Source organism: Phallusia mammillata, chromosome 8 (assembly GCF_965637545.1).
Source record: "Phallusia mammillata chromosome 8, kaPhaMamm4.hap1.1, whole genome shotgun sequence".
Classification (NCBI taxonomy): Eukaryota; Metazoa; Chordata; class Ascidiacea; order Phlebobranchia; family Ascidiidae; genus Phallusia; species Phallusia mammillata.
This window is the reverse complement of record NC_137259.1, coordinates 16,995,360-17,014,686: the sequence shown is the minus strand read 5'-3', so window position 1 is coordinate 17,014,686 and position 19,327 is coordinate 16,995,360. Positions and strand designations below refer to the sequence as shown.

The 19,327-nt window shown below is 36.3% G+C and overlaps 1 protein-coding gene and 1 long non-coding RNA gene across 2 annotated transcripts; both read left to right on the top strand.

Annotated features, from left to right (window-relative positions):
* The first annotated feature begins 902 nt into the window (after positions 1 to 902).
* LOC145205417 (uncharacterized) lies at positions 903 to 1,797 on the top strand. Its single transcript, XR_013853649.1, has 2 exons — positions 903 to 997; positions 1,646 to 1,797. It is a non-coding gene; the product is annotated as an uncharacterized LOC145205417 (long non-coding RNA).
* Positions 1,798 to 2,860: 1,063 nt separating this feature from the next.
* Positions 2,861 to 17,333, top strand: LOC145204065 (solute carrier family 15 member 1-like). Its single transcript, XM_080076478.1, has 20 exons — positions 2,861 to 3,151; positions 3,927 to 4,002; positions 5,730 to 5,871; positions 6,186 to 6,278; positions 6,949 to 7,048; positions 7,479 to 7,569; positions 8,197 to 8,274; positions 8,596 to 8,678; positions 8,972 to 9,055; positions 9,546 to 9,680; positions 9,886 to 10,007; positions 10,698 to 10,779; positions 11,620 to 11,772; positions 12,998 to 13,165; positions 13,462 to 13,508; positions 13,935 to 14,054; positions 14,406 to 14,529; positions 14,966 to 15,106; positions 15,457 to 15,564; positions 16,651 to 17,333. The coding sequence occupies exons 1-20, from the start codon at positions 3,059 to 3,061 to the stop codon at positions 16,882 to 16,884; spliced, it is 2,274 nt and encodes a 757-aa protein (XP_079932604.1). The 5' UTR covers positions 2,861 to 3,058; the 3' UTR covers positions 16,885 to 17,333.
* The last annotated feature ends 1,994 nt before the right edge of the window (positions 17,334 to 19,327 follow it).

Sequence of the window (19,327 nt, the reverse complement as noted above, 5' to 3'; positions counted from 1 at the left end):
ATTTTGCGTTATACTGGTCAATGCAAAATCTCAAGCTTTAAATCTGCACATCAGAGTTGTCGGGCTTGGGTTTCTTTTAAAAAAAACGGGCTTGATTCGGGCCTGACTTTACGCATATTTTTGAACAAATTTAATTAGCTAAGTAGCCAGTTATTGGTCCTGACCTAATGTCAAACAGCCCTAAAGCGCCTTGTTCAAGACCAATTGTCTATTGTGTTTGTTGTCTTGGTCTTTCCTACGGCTTTAATGTATAGGCCTGTCAATCAAACTTTCGGGCCTAAACGGGCTTCTCAAAAACGATTCGGGTTCGGGCTCCAATTCGAGGCCCGTTTACAATTCTGCTGCACATAGTTATGTTAAGTTTCAAAACCAGTATTGTTCATTTGTGGACTCCATTGTTCTAAAACCTTTTGTATTTTATCTTTTCGCGTGGTTTCGCCGAGAAAATAGTTTTGTTTTACTTATGAGACTTATTGGGTAGCGGCTACACTGATTTTTACAATTTACATCTTCATTTTCATATTTTTGTAAACAATATATTGGGGCCCTCAAAATTTGATTACATCCAGGGAAAAAACTTATTATAAACCTCGGTTAATCCGGACCAGTTGGGACCAATAAAATTGCCCGGATTAGCCGAAGATTCAGATTAAACGATGTCGATTAGTTCAAGACTTACCACAATACAAATCATTTGTACCTCGAACCTGTCAAAATTGGGCGAAGATCCGGATTATCCAAATCCTGTTTAACCGTGGTTTACTGTATTTCAATTGAGTGGTAACCCCAAATCACTGAACAAACGCTGCGAATTTTTAGTTGCGTTACGATTCCGTACCTCTTTGGAAAATAAGAATTGAAACCGTTACAAATCCGAAATATTTTTGTTCCTAGAAAATTTAGTTTTTAAAAAGAGTTGGCTTCCAATTGCGAACTGAAGGGAGGAATTATAAATTAGCTCCCAAAAATTCAATCATGTCGGAGAAAGAAAAAGAAGGTAAGAATAAGAAACTGCTGGTTGTATTAACGATTACATTTTGAAAGAAATGTCAATTAAATAACATATACTCATAAAAATTCACCTAACGCTATGCGTGTAGGCTACATGAAATGTGGAATCGCCTATAAACACCATCATTTTACTGCTATATTCTAACAGCATGGTTAGCGTTAAGTTTGACAATTGTGTTTCATCTAATTAGTATGGAACCTCTTTGAACTAATAATCGTACTTTTTTTTTAAAGGCATTTTCACATTACAGTTTTTATATTCGTTATATTATTTATGATACATAAGCACAAAAATGTGTTGCGAAAACTTATTCTTATCTAGTGCTCTTAAAAATTAATTAATCTTTGGTTCTGTGTAGGCATAGCTTTGTTAAGTTACTTTAACAATATTGTTGAAACCTTTACTCGCTTTAGTTAAGTCTTTTGACCCAATGCTAATTAGACCCTAAAACAGTGGCACCAGTAACTATATAAACTTGGTTAATACCAATAAACTGAACAGAACACAACGATACAAAATAATAATGCACAACGGGCCGGGCGCACTAAAATGTTTGTTTGGGGGATCTCCCGTACATCCCGTGTTTTCGTTTAATTTTGTGCTGATGAAATATCTTATCTGTGTTTTTTTCAGGTGAGAGACGTCGCTCAAGTAGCGAGATTTCCCAGCTTGAGGAATACAGACCAACTGTAAGTAAATTGCAAATTGGTTATATTGTCAGCCGGTTCTATCACAAAAGTCATGTTTTTCAGCCGGTTCTGTTACAAAAAGTCCATTGACAGTTGCCAGTAATGCTATCCGGTTCTCATAAAATTACGTGAGACGGCTCTATAGAACCGGTGCGAACCGGCTGAATCCCACCACTGGTTAAATTGGCCAAAAAAGTTGTCCTTGACTTGTACGACATACGATTGACCCAAACAATATATGAACTCCAATAAAATTAAAAGATTTAAATCTAGTAGTTGGTTAATTTTAAATGCACTGTTACATTGACATTTAGTTTTTGTCAAAAAGTATGGGGCATGGCACAACAGACCGCAAAGCTATAAAATTGCAAGAATATTGCGTTTAAAAATACATTTAGGTGCAATTATACGTTTAAACCACACTGGTGACACAATTTAACACAACATCACAACTCCGTGCTGCAGTTACTTTCACTAAATTGTTTTGCGGATTTTTTCGGGTATTTCATGAAACCAGTTGTTTAGCAGGATATGCTAGCTCCGGTACTGCTTGTCGCGCATTGTTAGTTAAGCGCAAAGTTACCAGTAAGCAAATACGCAGTTAGGAAAAGTATCACGTAATGCCTCATAATTTTAAACGCAAAACCGGTTAAGATGAAAATAAATTTAATATTTCAATCAGCCCTGAAGCGTCTATGCAGACCAGTGATCACGGCATACTAATACCTAAATCATAGTACGCCAGGCCTTTTGAAGGCGTTATACTGAATCAGTCGGTCACTAAGATTTCCCACATATGGCAAAATCAGCTTTTAACAGTGTACTATGATCATACATAATAAAGTGTCAGCGACTCAGCGTTAGTACGAAATGCAAGCATTTACATTTGAAAAGGAAAAGTTTGTTATTTATTGCAAAACAGTTATTTGCTGTCATACAGTTATTTACATTTCTATTTCAATAGAGTTAATTGTCGCATAAGCGTAAAGTCATGACATTACCGCATATACATAAACTAGTTTGCATACAAATTTCAGTTTACTAACAAAACACAACAGCCTATATTGTGTTCTAAAAACACAACAGCCCATATTGTGTTAAAGTAGTTAAACAGGCTCAACGAATCTGCTTTAAATACCAGCCAATAATCGGACGAACGCATTTAAACCAATTGTTGTGGAGAGCTTCACGGCAGCATAGAAGGCTGGTCTTGTTCCTGCCTGAAGGGAAACAATTGCACCGCGACGATTTTCTCTCCAGCAGATTGAAAGCACAGGCCATTATACTTGTGTCTCCAGTCTACGCGCAGCATTAGACAGGCTATGATCAAAACAGCTGGTAGTTTTTGTGTTGTGTGATGAGTAGACATGGCCGATATGCTGGTAAAGAGGGTGAACCTTTACTAAAGGCAGATGAATGTGAAAAGGTCGAAGTTGAGGAATATGAACAGGTATATATAAGTTAATCTAGCTCTGGCATGAAAAATGACTAATATATGGCATGTTAAGTATGCGTAATGTAGCGTTTTGTTGCATTGGCGCATTTCACTGCATTCACTTGCACACAAGGTCTAATAAAGTCAGCACTTGTGTAGCAGCATAGCTATCTTGTCCAACAATCTATCCTGTTATTCACATGCAGTTATGTCAATTCTAAAATTAACTGGTCTGGCACCTGACTTATAACGCTTGAGCGATTTCCAGTGGCAATTTTGTAAATACTTCAACGGCCTGTCTGGGGGCACTTCATGCTGACATAGCAGACATTTAAAAACATAATACTACGCGTAAATTGTATTTTTAGTAGCTACCTCGCAAGGTATGGTCATTTTGTCACCTGTATTTGTCTCTAATTAGATATAAGTCCGTTTATGACCTCATTAAAATTCTAAGTAATAAGTATTCTAGGGAATTTGAGGCGGATGTTATACATGTAATTCAAGTCGTGTTCCATTATGGGATTGTCCGCCATCTTTTTTCTATGCAAACGTATCTTAAAAGTCTGGTTTACACGTCTTGTGACAAGAATGATGAATTATATTAGCATGTGACACTGACCGAAAATTGCACAAATGGCACGTTAGAGCCAAGTGTCTGTTATATCTGCACGTTTTTAGACAATACAATATTTACAGATGTGTTTTGATGCTATATTTAGGTTTTAAACGCAACTTACAAATGTTCAGTTCCTTTATATGTGCCTTAAAAGTTGTATTTGCTTTGCAGAAAGGATTTCCAAAATGCATTTTCTTCATTCTCGGAAACGAATTCTGCGAACGCTATTCCTACTATGGGATGCGAAGTAAGGATATTTTTTATTTTCCTAAAGTTTTACTAAAAAAACGTTTCATGCCTAAACGCTTCGACAAATGCTCGCATGTGGTTTCCAGATGTCTGGAATTTCCTGGACATATCCGGTATTTCGTCGCGAAATCTTTGACCGGAAATAATTTTCAAACAATTGTCCGGAATTTTAGCTTCTGGTGACCGAACCTACATTAGCTCTGGAAAATGTTTTTTTCTTGGGCACTTAAAAGTTACGTTTTAACTGTTTTCCGTGTGGTTTTCGATGCACGATGTTGCCTACATACATGCGAAACAACTAATCAGCATGAATTTAAGGGGAATTAGGTGTTTTTGCTTCTTGAAAGCTAACAAAACCCTGCTATAATGAACGAATCGCTCCAAAATTATGTCTATTAGCTTTTTGTGAACTTGTAAAACTTATCAAGAAACAAAGTTGGTTTTCATTTCTGTATAAACATAGTAAGGTACCTGAAGGTATGTAGGCCCGGAAGGTAATAAGGCCCACTGCTAATATTTTTTTATGTGCCAGAAAAATTGCTTTCGTTTAGATGTAATTTTAAAATATATATGTCCTTTAAATGATTTACAAAGTTTTGGACCTGCAAGTTATATGTAATTGTTATCATGACCAATCCAAATTAAGAAGGGTTTATTTTCAACTTTTTATTATTTTTTGTTAAAATTGGTAGCAAAAATGAAAAGGTTGTGTTGTCGAAATGAAAACTTATTGAGATATATTAGTAATGGGGTCATTTTAGTTTAATTGGAGCATTATCCGATCTGGAAAAAAGAATTACTTCAAATAAATTTTATTACGGTTTTGTTTATCAGCCATTGCTTGCAATAAGGCCCAACGATAATTTGTTATTTTCTCAAGTCTCTTTTATAGTAAAAGCGACTAATATGCACAAAATTTGCTTTTTTGCTTTCTCAGGGAGATAAAAAGTCCAAATAAGATGTTTGTGGAAGTAATCTTTCATTTAGTATTTTAGGTTGTCAAATGTCGACGGGTCGTTTATTCTTTTTTAGTACCTTCAGATTAACAGTTATATATGTCTTAGTTAACAGTATATGTGTAATATGAGTTAATAACGTTGCTTGTTTGAACTTTTATTTGACTGAAGCAAAGTACAAATGAGTCTGATTGGTTTCTAGACTATTTTTAAAAACATGAAAATGTTGGGCTTTATTAACAGCATAGGTTTGTATTAAGGCCCAAGTTTTAATTTTTTTTAAACTGTTATCCTACAAAAACAAAACTTGCAAACGTCCTCAAAATCTAATGGATGTTTAATATCAACCTCCGCAACAATCATGCCGAATTTGGCCTGGAACGGTTAAATGGTTTTTCAGTTATACGCAATAGTTTTTTAATGGGCCTTGTTAGCTGCAGGTACCTTATATAACGCATTATAACCTAAGTTTAGCAGATCTAGCAGGTATGATATAACTCTAAATACATTCAAGTCGAATTTAAGCTAGTTTTTTAAAGCAACTATTAAACTAGATGTGCGTCGTTGGTAAAATAGTGTGCTTGTATTCCGCGGACATGCAGGCAGTGGTAAGTAACGACTTTTATGAAATATTGAGACCCCAAACCCACTTTACCATTGTTTACCAGTTTAGCTAAAAATATACAATGAAACCCAAAAAGTTATCACAAACGGTTTAAAATCCCCTGTATGGTTTTAAACCAGAGTTTAATTTTGTTTTCGTTTTTAGCGATTTTGGTGCTGTACCTGAAGTATTACTTGAAATGGGACGATGACACTGCTACAGCAGTCTACCACGCATTCACTGTACTGGCCTACCTCTTTCCATTGCTCGGTGCTGTGGTGGCAGACAGTTGGTGGGGGAAATACAAGTAAGTATATTGTCTTCAAAACCGCGCCTTGTTTTGGTTTCTTGATTTTGAAAGCAGGCCACAAAAAAAAAATTAAACCCAGAAATTTAATTAATATTCGGAAGTGGTATTCTATGGCCCAGCTGTAGACTATTAAGCTTATTTGATAACAGTTGTACTTCTAAACACTCTATACTTAATTATTTTTTTAATTTTTTTTTAATTATTTTATGATTAATGTATGCCCTATATTAGTTAGCGTTCATGCAACATTTTTCACAGGCTTTGTTTAAACGTATGTTGTCCGAAATTTACCCAATCTGCTTTTTTCCCAGCACGATATTATGGCTTTCTATTGTTTACTCGATTGGAATGGTCCTTAATACAATGGGAGCTATTGGCCCAATCGGAGATCTGACTGTTCATGCGTAAGTGTATTGTGTGTTCGCTATGGTTAAATGCCGCATGTAGTATAACCAGGGTTGCCATCGACTTGAAACCAAAAATAAGGACAACCGAAAAAATATTTTTTGTACGAAACAAAACAAACGTTTTTGAACAAATCTTTGCATTTATACGAGCCGTGACATATCATATGCTATATTTTGGTAGAAACAATCTGTTTCAGCCACTCCTGGTTCGTAGAAAATACTTCGTGCATCCCACAACAGCTCAGGTCAAGGTTTACTTTTACTTGTAGCAGGGATTTGACCAGTAATTGTTGAAAATAAGACAAAAGAAGGACTCAAGTCAAAAATAAGGACATTTCTTAGAAATAAGGACAATGAACTTTTTTAAGACATAGCCCTTCAAAATTAGGACAAGAAATAACGACGGTATGGCAACCCTGCCTATAACTCTAGTTGATATAGCTTATAGTTTATACACCTAACGTATACGAAACATGTCGAACAACGTGTATTTGACGATCTTTAGTAACTAAGTAAACCAATTTAGGTTATGTCTTAATACATGTCCAAAACAATGCAAAGCAATAGCGTCTTATACAATTGTTATCCCAAGTTACGCAGTTACTAGTTTAGTCTCTAGTGTACTTGGTCAAAACCATCGGGTTTAACTAATTGTGTATTTGAACAGTGTGCTGTCGTCCATTGGTTTACTGGTCATAGCTATTGGAACGGGTGGAATAAAACCTTGCGTTTCTGCGTTCGGTGGAGATCAATTTGAGGCCGAGCAGGTCAGAACTATGTTAAATATGATTCGGCCTTTATTTCTGATTATCGTTTAAGGCAAAGCAAAGCCATTTGTTCTGTTTTGGAGGACAGATTCTGAAACGTAAATATGTGAGTTTGAATTTTAGGTTCGGGTTTAAGTTTGGATAAAACTGGCTTGATTCGGGCCTGACTTTACGTGCCGCAATTTTACCAACTTCAGGGCCGAATTAAGGCTTTGTTTTGGCAACAAAATAGGTTCAGGTTCGGGCCTGCTTACAACAGAACTTGAATCTTATTGCTAAAAATCAAAACGGCTGTTTGTTTAAGATAATAATAACAAAATTATTCCAACTTGAAAACTGCCAGCCATTCTTCCGTGTTCTTTTATAAACAATGCGGGCAAATTCGGAAAACCTAAATAGTAGTTTCATAACATTGCATGAAATTTTACAGGAAAACTACAGGCGTCGATTTTTCTCCCTGTTTTATTTTGCAATTAACGCGGGAAGTCTGGTTTCGACGTTTGTTTCACCGCTCATCCGAGGTAAGACAATTTATATGATTTCTATCGCCTGACTGAAACAGCGGTCTTATTGTTCTCTGAAATAAAATTAATGTCAATGACAATCTTGAAAGCACTGCTATTTCGCACCGATAATGTCAATTTGCAGATAGTGTTTCCAAACCATTAGGCATCTGGGTATAGGGCAATAATTTTTGAATAGAACCAGTGGTGGGATTCAGCCGGTTCGCATCGGTTCTATAGAACCGTCTCACGACGTTTTATGAGATCAACGAACCGGTGGTTACTATCAATGGACTTTTTGTAACAGAACCGGCGGAAAAACATGACTTTTGTGATAGAACCGGCAGACCCAAAAAATGAATCCCACCAGTGAATTGAACCTCAATTTTTTAATGGTCTCATCCAGTATGATTTTAGATGTAAGAAAATGTGGTTAATTGTGTTCAACAAAAAGGTTACCACAATAGTTGCGTCCAAACAATACTGGTATAAGGATAACTTGTCGTGTTGGTATTTTAACGGGTTGCGGGATTTTTACTAAAGTTTTTTGGCCTTGTAATAAAATAAGATTTGTCAAACACTGAAAAAGTGGTTTGAATGTAAGCATTTTTTCTCAGGTTATAACTTCGTTTCTTTGTGTGACAGATGAAGTGAAATGCTTTGGTGATGACTGCTATGCACTTGCGTTCGGAATTCCAGCTATTCTTATGGTTGTTGCAATCTGTAAGTCAAAGTTTTGCACAAGAAATTTTTTAAACCTTTCTTACAACGCCATAATGTTTTCTCTCGTACGTGTTTTTTTATTTTTGCCCAACGTGCTTGTTTTCCAAACATTTTTTTAGAAACTTAGTGAAAATATTTGAAATTTCCGTTTACTGAAAGTCGGTTTGCAAAACAATAAATGACCGTTTTCCTAGCACGAAAAAGCCTACTGGCTCGTGGCTCCTTATTAAAATAATCTGGAAATTTGTATCTTTAAACCTGTGCTAGCTAACGGCGCGATTTAGTGTGTTTCGCCGTTAAGATTTTTTCTCTCTTTTATAGTCTTGTTCCTAATTGGGACTCCCTGGTACAAACGAGTCATGCCCTCGGACAAAATTTTCTTCATGGCCTCCAAATGCGTCTGGGTAAGAAATTATCAATTTTTTACTTTGTGCTAGGTTGCATTCGTTCATTACCAAAAGTTTATGACTTTTTGCACCAAACTTTACAAAAAAACTTTGTTGGGAGGATGATACAGCTACAGCAGTTTACCACGCATTTGCTGTACTGGCATAACGATTTCCATTGCTTCGTGCTGTTCACAATATTGCATTTAACAAAGTTCGTCTTTTTCGCACCAAACTTTCCAAAAAGCCTTGTTAAAATAAATGCACAAAACATGTATCTTCACCTAATTGCATGAAATGTTTATGTTAAGGCTGCATGGAAGAACCGCTGGAATACACCACGTAAACAAAGAAATAAAGAACACTGGATGGATTACGCTGACGATGGAACCAATGTAAGTTACTTTATTTTTACCGGGTCCCTATTCCCGTTCTAACCATAAATTTCTGGTTCCACAAATATAACATAATTATGTCAAGGGGTAAATCGTTCATATTAGAAATAAATATACAAGTTGCGTCTACTTTATAAGTTAGTTGCAGACAGTGCACACTGTTTCGACCTATAAGATGTCATCAGTGCAGCTGGTGACAAGACATGTCAATATACACTAGTATTAAAACGAAAAATACAACTAACGTTTAAGTTTTAATGGCATTTTGCTCGGATCTATTCATCCACAAACTTACACTAGTTTTTGTAAATTTACCAGCAAATTTTCCTGACAAACATATAAGAAAGCGAACGCTAAAAAACTGGCAATTAATGCACAACACATATAGGCTGATCCCTTGTAAGAAATATGCATTCGCAATTGTAAATACATGGATCATGTGCTAATTCGGCATTACAACTTACCACCCAAAATTCTCTGTTTTTTACAGTCAACACTCGTTCGTGATTTGAAATATGTCTTCCGTGTTTTGTTCCTATACATTCCTCTTCCGGTTTTCTGGGCTCTCTTTGATCAACAAGGATCTCGTTGGACTCTTCAAGCAGTCAGGATGGATGGCTACGTAGTACGTAAATCAGATTAGCATTGTTAGGTTACTTAAGGTCAAGTGGGTACTTAAGGTCAAGTCATTGACGTTGATAACAGCTATCGCAGGAATTAAGTTAATTATTACTTGACTTTAGCGGTTTTGCAACGCCTCCTGATTGAGTTTACTTTATCTTGAAGGGTTTACGCTTGTTGTGCAGAGATATTTGTTTTTTGTTTTGCAGGGTTCACTACGAATTCTGCCGGATCAAATGCAAATCTGCAACCCATTGTTTATTGTTTGTATGATTCCACTCTTTGAAGCTACTCTTTATCCCTGCTTGCGCCACTTCAATATTAACTTCAGGTAAACTTACCAAACATAAATAAGTAACAATATACATATCAAATGTGCCAGTTGGACCGGGCCTTTTGGGTTCGGGCTTAGGTTTAAACAAAACAGGTTTGATTCGGGCTTGACTACCTCGGCATCATTTGTGCCGCAATTACAACAACTTTCGTGCGTAATTCAGTCTTCGTTTTACTTGTTAGAGTCGGGCTTCGGGCTTGTACGTTATGGCTCGGGCCCCAGTTTTAATCTCGCATAAAACTTAAAGATAATATAAATTCTACATCAGTTTGGCCAGTTTATATGCCCTACGTACATGCTTTGGTAATCAGTTTCAATTTATGTCATTTATAATAATATGTCGTATTAACTAGTAAAAATTGCATTACTTCTTTTGCAACGATTATGCATTCATTTTGAATTTACCGACCTTAAATTTTTGTTCTGTTAAAATACTTGTGACAAATTGTTTCAATCAATACTGTTTATGTTATAACAGCCTCAACATTCCGGACTTAAAAAAACGTGTATTTTTTTCCTGGAAACGTTTTTTAACAATGGAACGTTTTTTCAACATGATAACACTGCTAGTCTTAAAAACCGTTGTGCAAAGCAAAATACCACAGGCTTCCTGGAACTTTCATGAATTGACAGGTTGATTTTAGCTTGTCAGCTAGAAAATGTAATTTGATCCATATTTCCTTTCAGTCCACTTCGCCGTATGACACTTGGAATGATTCTTGCTGGTTTGTCTTTCGTCGTTGCTGCTCTGATCCAAATGAAAATTGATGTAAGTGGCATTGTTCCTCGGTTTAGTGAAGTAACCGTATTGTTTAAAGTTTAAACCAAGGGTCGGAAACCTTTTTTTGCACTGTGGACCGGTTTGAAACATACATTTTTATCATGGACCGGCGTTTTAAAAACACAAACGTTTAGCACTGAACTAATTAATTAAAGTATTTGGAACTTTGATTCAATGTGAACCTTAAGAAAGTTTTATGCGGCCCGGTAATAAACCTCCCGGACCGGTGGTTGCCGACCAGTAATTTAAACCAGTCTTCTGCAAGGCAACCTTTATCGACAAATTCCTCGCCTAAACATTTAAAACATTTTTCCTCCCTAATACACTACATAGTAGATGCTAAACCATACAAAGATCATTTAGAATTGGTCTTTTACCAACTTCACAAGTTATATTCCCAGAGCTTAAGTGTTTATTTACAAACCACATGTAAAAATTAAAGTAAATTCCTTTGTTTAAGTTTTAAAAGTTTTTTATTGGTAGGAATTCCTCCCCGATTTTTTTAAATTAACTGCAATTTACGTTGAAGACCATCATAACCGCTACCCCGTGTTATTACTCAAAAACACATACTTTCGTATTTGTTTGAGATTTGCATAAAATTATAAAGTTATGGAATTTTGCATAGGTTTAGCACACTAACTACATATGTTACGGTCACTAAAAGAAGCTTAATTAAAATCAAAACTATCAATTCAGTTACATAAAACCTGAACGTTTGTGGAAAAGTCCGGGTAATTTATTAAAGCACTTCATTGCAACTCTAAAAGCAATTTTGGGTTAGCGCTTGTGCTCATTAACTTGACAATACAATTCCCTCCATTTTAGGTGAATTTGACCCAATTCCCAGAAGGCAACGGACAAACCAGTTTACGTGTAATAAATGCTGGTAATTGTGATCTTACTGTGCAATCTGACATTTACCCTGAATGGATGGGAGACATGGAAGGAAGTGGGGGAGTTGTTATCGGTCCAGGAAATGTAAGTTTACAATCGTTTCTTTTGCTTTCTCTTAGGACTTAACCTGGGTTCGATCGAAGGTATTTTGAGGTACAAAAACTCGGCAATCGTTTTGTTCAAACTATAGGAGTTATAAGCTTATTGGTAGATTGTCAGTGGTGGGATTCAAATTGTTTTTCAGCCGGTTCTATCACAAAAGTCATATTTTTTAGCCGGTTCTGTTACGAAAAGTCCATTGACAGTAACCAGTAATGCTAACCGGCTCGCTGATCTCATAAAATTTCGTGAGACGGTTCTATAGAACCGGTCCGAACCGGCTGAATCCCACCACTGTATATAGTAGCAATTTTTATTTGCTAGCTGACAAAACATTGGAAGGTTGTAACTAGGTTGAATTTGACGTAACAAAGAACACTGTGCGCATTGTTCGTAAGCAGCAAAACAACTAATCTTTGTTGGCAGCAAAAACGTCAAAAGCACAAAATGATTTAGAAACTTAGTAGCCAAGTTGGGGTTCGACCAAGGCTGAAGAATGTCGTAGGGGTTGAGCCGTTACGAACCACTGTCCTAGGAATTTCCCATGTTTAGTATACTTTCCTTGCCTAACAAACACCTATAAATCATTCTTTCTTGGCATATCATATTTCATTATGCCTGTTTTTCTTTTTTCCTTTGGTTTTTACCTTTGGTATTGACACACTTTTACATGTATTTTTGTGTATTCACATTTTTGCGGGTTTCTCACTGAGCCTGTGTAGCTTAGAGCGCGAGTCCCGGAAAGACTCCCGTCGTGGGTTCGAATCCCACCGTAGGCTAGATTTTTCTACCCTGTCTTTGCCATTTTCGGTATAACGCCTTCAATGGGCCTGGCGTACTATGATTCATACATGAGTGTGCCGTGATGGCTGGTCTGCGTGGACGCTTCAGGGCTGATCGCAGTATATAAATGTATTCATCCTTAATTAGCTCATAGTTGTGGAGTTTAAAATGTAAATTTTGTCCCCGCAGGATATTAGGCTTTACAATTCAAGCCTACAATAATAAAGAAAAACACAAAATAGTGCAATAAATTGATAATAAATTTGCTCTTAAACCTAAGGATTCTTTTCCATTTTATAGACCACATATTAACCAAACTGTGTGTACGTTGCATTACTGAAACCCAGATTTCCATTATTATATACCTAGCAATTTTTCTTATTGTTTTCTGTTACTATTTTTCATTTTAATTTTCTTTTTATTTCAGGCGAGTGACACCAAAGAAGAAATTATCAAGCCAGGAACGTTTTCGATTAATTACGATTGCCCCGGTAAACCTGGTCTAATGACATCACAGGTAATTACCCTCATTGGAAAAGAAGCCATGGATTTTGTCGTCAGCGAATCATCAGTTACCGAGTTCAAGGACCTACTTGTAAGTTTGTTGGCTGTTTTCTCATAGGTTGCAAAAATCTGTAAATAGCTTTTTTCTTCTAACAGTTTTGCCGTTAGTCTGTCTTCTTAACTATGCTTTTTGTACAAATTTTGTACTTTTTTGGGAGTTTTAGTTTTGTAATATGGTGAAAGTTACACTGTTGACACCCTATCAAAACTGAAACACACAAAACCATTAGCAGTGTTGCCCCTAAAAAAAGACTGTAATAATCTGACTACTCCTTGAAATACACTATTATGTTTTATATGTCATGAAAAAGTTCTGTTACTTTGCAGAGCCATCATCCGACTGAAAAATCGGACAGCGGAAAAGCATCAGTTGGGTAAGTCCCTTATACGCAACTAGCCAGGGTTGCAGGCTGGGCCGGACTTTTCGGGCCGGGTTTCGGGCTTGGCTTTCTTAAAAAAACGGGCTTGTTTCGGGCCGGACTTTACACTCTGTAGCAGCCAGTTGCTGGACCTGACCTAATGTCAAACAGCCCTAAAACGCCTTGTTCAAGACCATTGTCTATTGTGTTGTTGTCTTGGTCTTTTCTGAGGCTTTAATGTATGCGCCTGTTAATCAAACTTTCGGGCCTAAACGGACTTCTCAAAAACGATTTGGGTTAGGGCCGGGTTCGGGCTCTAATTTCAGACCCGTTTACAACTCTGGTGTAACCACAAAAAATAGTAATTTAACTGTGAAAAGTTATTGTTGAAGGGCTGATTGCATTTAACACTTTGGGCAAATACTATTTTTGGTTCGACAGAATAATCAACACATTGAATGAACCGGTTACTGTTGAATTTACTGGTGAGGATAAATCGATAAAGACCTTACCGGTTGCAATTAACCAGAGACAAGAGCTTGAACAACTTAACAAAGGAAGGTAAAACCTTGAAGGCAGAATTTTGTTAAAGTAACAATGACAAAAATACAACGAAAATTACAGAATTTTATTAGTAATATATATTCTGTATAAAGCAATGCAAATTGCTACCAAGTCATGTTATTTTGACAGTTACGCACTTCTATATCTCTACCTAGCCTGTTACAAAAGTTTGCAGTTTATTTCTACTGTTGAAAACGTTCTTTGCTTTATGCCGAAAAAGAATTTTTAATTAGTGTTTTTAATTAAACTTAATTAGTGTGCAAGACGACATGGATTTGCTAAACCAACTATCTTGCAACTTGAGCGGTAGAGTCGTCTTGGCTTAAGGTGTTTTTCGTTGTTTTTTAGGTACTCAATGAAAGTAATAACAAATGGAACGATCAAGTATTCGAAAGTCTTTGAATACACTGTTGCTACTGGAGGTCTATACACTGTTGTGATTCGCCAACTAACTTACGGTGATGTAATGTCGGTAGGTGAAATCGTTTTTTAGATAAAATTCTTATTCATTCCCACAATACTTCTCGGCGCCCGAGTTTAACACAAATTTGAATTGGTATTTATTTACTCGAACGGAGTCGAGACTACTTTATTGCGTAACTCAACGAAATCAGTTCTTTGATCTTTAACTAAGTTTATCAATTCGGTGACTCGAAGGGGGGCGAGTCTTAAATGTTGGACTCGAGTACATTAAATACGTAACTCGAACAGGGTCAAGTTTTTGGCCTAGGCTCGGTTACATCTATTGCGTGACTCAAGACAAATCGAGTACCAGTCGAGTCAATTGAATTTCAATTAAGTTTTTGTCATTTTTCCGAAAACGAGGCTGTAACCCGATTTAACTCATAACATCACTTCATAATAAGACAATGAGAACAAGCTCTATGTAAACCTGGCTTATTGTGCAGGTCGATGACTTTACAATGGATTTCTATACCGATATCTACGAAAATGACGTTAATATTTTCTGGATGATTCCACAATATTTCATCATCACATTGGGCGAAGTTTTCCTTTCTGTTACCGGTCTCGAGTTTTCATATTCTCAGGTAAAATGATCATGATTTATTATTGTTGTTATTGTTTGCTTTCTATTTGTTGGAGCGTTTTTGCTGTCTTTTGATTTTTCTATCAGCTTGTCGACAACATTGGGTCATGTTTTGTACTGTTTTGTTTTAACAATCAAAAAAGATCACATAAACTGTTAACGATAATCTATCAAACAAAATATGTTGATATTAACAAGTCAAATTAGAAGAATGTAATAAACAACATTATACTATTACCAAATTTTCAGAAAATGATTTTTTGGAACTGTTCTGTCGCATATTATTGTCTTTTTGTAATAGACTAAAGCTAATCGTTAAAATTTATTAACTTAGATTTTTCCCCTTTTTAGTCTCCACCCAGCATGAAATCTATTCTTCAATCGTTTTGGCTTTTAACCGTATCCATTGGTAACATCATTGTGCTGATTATCGCCGAAGCTCGTTTGATTCCGAACCAGGTAGGTACACAAAACAACACCTACTCACTCTAGACACAGAATAAACATTTAAGTCCATGACCTTGGTGACGCCATGTGCACAAACTTGCTTTGCACTGTTGAATGTGGTTTTTGGCTTCACGTACACGATTTTTACCACCAAACACAAATTTGTTTTCGGTAATTGTTATTTGTCTATAACTGCTCAAAATTCGCAACGACCAAATCGATTAACGTTATTCTTTCACTTGATGAGCTAAATTAGCGTAGGATAAATTGGATGGTAATGTAAGGATATACTTGGTTGTCAGTTAGGTTTCTTTTTGGTAACCATATAACATCGCTTTTTAGTAAATCATTTTTGGAATCCACAACACAATACGTTTTGCATTTTGAATGGTATGAAAGGCAGTTAGTGTGCATAATTTACAAGTATTTGTAGTTAATAGACACTCGATTCGATATACGTACATGTAAATTATATAGTAGTGTTTGCTATAGACTAACTTTAGGGTACTTCATAGTATTAGTATATAAACAGCGTTCTTGTATGTTAATTGAGGCCATACGGTCGTTTTCTAAATTTTCGCACCGCTGCTTGGTTTACCCTACGAGGACGTATCGGTGTTTGCAGATTAACTTAACGTAAAACTTACAACGACTGTGTTTCTTATCGGTTCAATGGCGTAAGATCTGTATAGTTAACTATGTCGTCTTAAACAAACAGTTACGAGGATAAACTACTGCGCAAACGACCGTAAATATCGTAATCAGAGATGTAGACAAAGACCGTGGAACTCCACAAGGTTTCATTTTGGGCCTATTTAAAATTTAAGTGGTCGATTTTGCAACGTACTTACAATAAAAGTCGGCCGTTTTAACGGACTTTAACCTATTTTATTGTCAAACAACAATGTTAAAGTTTCTTTGATTTCCAAGGGGCTTGCCAGTATAGGTTCAGATTTCAGATTAACATATGTATAATAACAAAAAAACTATAATTCGATTGTTAAATTTAGTGAAATAACAAACTTATACGTTGGTACGGCATAGTTGCGTTCATTTTTAGTGTTTCTTTTTGTGTAAACCCAATCAAAACTTTTAAAGGCTGACGAGTACTTCCTATTTGCTGGCCTCATCGGTATTGCCGCTATTGCGTTTATCATCCTGTCAATAAGATACGAATATGTCGACGAATCGGAATTTGCCGAAGATGACGAAGATCAGCAAAAGCTGGCCGAACACACTTTCTCCGAAAAACCTGAAAACGGCGCCAACGGTACCGGTGCAGTCAGCAATGGAAAAGAAAACGCCGGCTTCGAACACGAATCTGGTTTTTAGATGGTAAAAGATTGTTTTTAACTTGGTCTTCGAACCAAGGATGGCCAATGCGAGTTTCAATTGCATCCTAATCGTACTGATAAAATCCTCATGTTCTATTTCGTGACGTCACTACTTGACCTCAAGTGTGACGTCATAGTTTTTCGCCATTGTACTGTTTGTTGTTCTTATTTTGGATTAAAGTTACTGTACTTAACGGGTTCTTGGTTTTATGTTTGGAAGTTGGCCGACCATGGAAATCATACTTTTCGCACGATTTCTATGCTACGGGTTTTATTCGCGGAATTGTTTTGTCTGCATTTTTTAATTACGCCAGTGTTTTAAAATTTTGTGTAATATTGATTTTAGTCCTGCACTGTATATATTTTTCGGTTTTCGGATAAAGATTTACGATATTCAAAGGGTTGTGTCAAAGTTACAATGTGATAATAAAGTTTTATTCCACCGTTTGCCATTTTACCAAGTTTAGTGCAGGATTTTTTTGTCAAAACCTTACCGCACGTGCTTTTACTTGGCACAGATACATCATGGTTTATATGTTTTAATGCTTAGGACTGTTTAGTCTTTCAATTTAACGGAACTTGATTAAGTTATTCTTGCACACTACCTGTTATTGCCACTGAACAAAGGTCGCTGCACCGGAGGTAAAAGCAGTGCTTGCGTAAGCAGGGCAAATATTGGCTTTACTGCATCTTTATGAGAAGCCAACTGGGCTAATGTTTTACTTAAGGCTGCGAAAGGCACCGCAAAGCCCAAGCAACGCAAAAACTTGAAAACCCAGCACCGTGCAAGAAAAAAGAGATAAAGCCTCTTTGTTATGCATTGTTTGCACATTGTGATTCTTTCTTCAACACTTTGCCTAATTTAGTAGAAGCTAAGTGCCAAATATGCGGTTGCAGCCTGATAAAATGTGCCATGCACCGTTAAAGTCTTTCTAGATAGGTAATATTATTTAGGGGTTGGCAAAACAACCTAAATTTACTTTTGCAGCGCTATATACTTGGCCACTTTTGAAATCAAGTTTCCCAAAATGATACATGCATAAACTAACTACATCAAATAAAGCATTTTTGACACTTTTAATGCTCTGTGGTCAAGTAGTTTATCACATATCTCTATGGGTAATATTTTACTTATTATGCAATAAATAAAGACAAATACCAACCAACATCATAAACGTCTTCCATTATTTAGCCAGGCTGTTTTTAACTCCATTAGCGAACTTTGCTCCTATGCTAGGCAAGACCCAGCTTGACTGGGCTGTTGTCAAGGTAACGGTGTGACCAGCAAATATTTGTGACTCTCGCATTGTTTTACGAGAGCTGATTTACAGCTGAGAATACAGTGGTAATTACCTTTGGATGTGGTTTAAACTCGTAAACCTTATTAATAGCAGATATTTAGTCTTGGATAAAAAGTCACTTTGCACGTTTTGTAACTTGTAAATTGTAGAACATTTTGCACTTTTTGCAAATGTACAATTCACCCAAGGTATTTGTCCATTAATTGGTTAAAACTGGCGTGTATTTGACATTAGTTTGACAAATATAACACTGGTGTGAACATTGCACTGGTAAAAGCTTTCAAATGCTTTATCTGCCATTGCTTCCAAGAAAGAAAATAAAAAAAAAACATTACCAAGGCAACTTTTAAAAAAGCAAAAATTGTGTGCTCATATCTTTAGTGTTTCAACAAGATTAGTTGACCCAGTAAGTTTACTCTTGCAATAAATCATTATCCTCCTGTTTACCTGTTTGTCAGAGCACCTCGTGCCTGCGCAAAAAAATAACACTACGACTCCATGCAAGATTTAATTTACAGTTTTTCAGCAATACCTTCTGTTCAAACAAAGTGTTAATCAGCATGTCACATGCACTAAACAGCGTTTGAAGGGCTTGCATTTTTTGCGGTATCATGGTGGTTCAATGACCCCTATACCAAAGGTCATCTTAATGACATGGCAATTTCATGACACAAACACACTTGTGGAAAAAAATGAGTTGCCTTGTGATGACTAAATTGCTTTCGGTTGAGACCTGAGGAACACTGCACCCAAAAGCCGTTTTATTAGTTTATAACGTTGTTAAAGCTTGAAGGTTTTGAACCATTACTACCTCTTTGTTTGCGTTTTGGTTTGCTTAAGACTTAATCCTTGAACACTTGTTGCGCTTTTATGGTTTACCAAACGACGTATTTTGCGTTCCGTGTTGCCTTAGATTCTATGACTTAGAAAGTTCTGGTGTATATTACGACACAGTTCAATTTGCTGAACCATCCCTAAACCATCGTCAAAGCAAATTTTATTCTGAATTTAGATTTACTTTTTACCCTTTAAGGTGTTACATTCCAGTTTTTTTAAAAAACTTCTTTTTACCCAATCTTAACATTAAACACCCAAACGTGCGGAAAAATATCACGCTAAAAATACTAAAAATACCAATGT

Bases quoted from the DNA above. Each gene is read 5' to 3' on its own strand.
- LOC145204065 (XM_080076478.1), top strand. From the start codon at position 3,059: ATGAGTAGACATGGCCGATATGCTGGTAAAGAGGGTGAACCTTTACTA. The intron at 7,570-8,196 runs GTAAGACAATTT...TTTGTGTGACAG, and splicing joins TGTTTCACCGCTCATCCGAG to ATGAAGTGAAATGCTTTGGT. The intron at 9,681-9,885 runs GTACGTAAATCA...TTTGTTTTGCAG, and splicing joins TCAGGATGGATGGCTACGTA to GGTTCACTACGAATTCTGCC.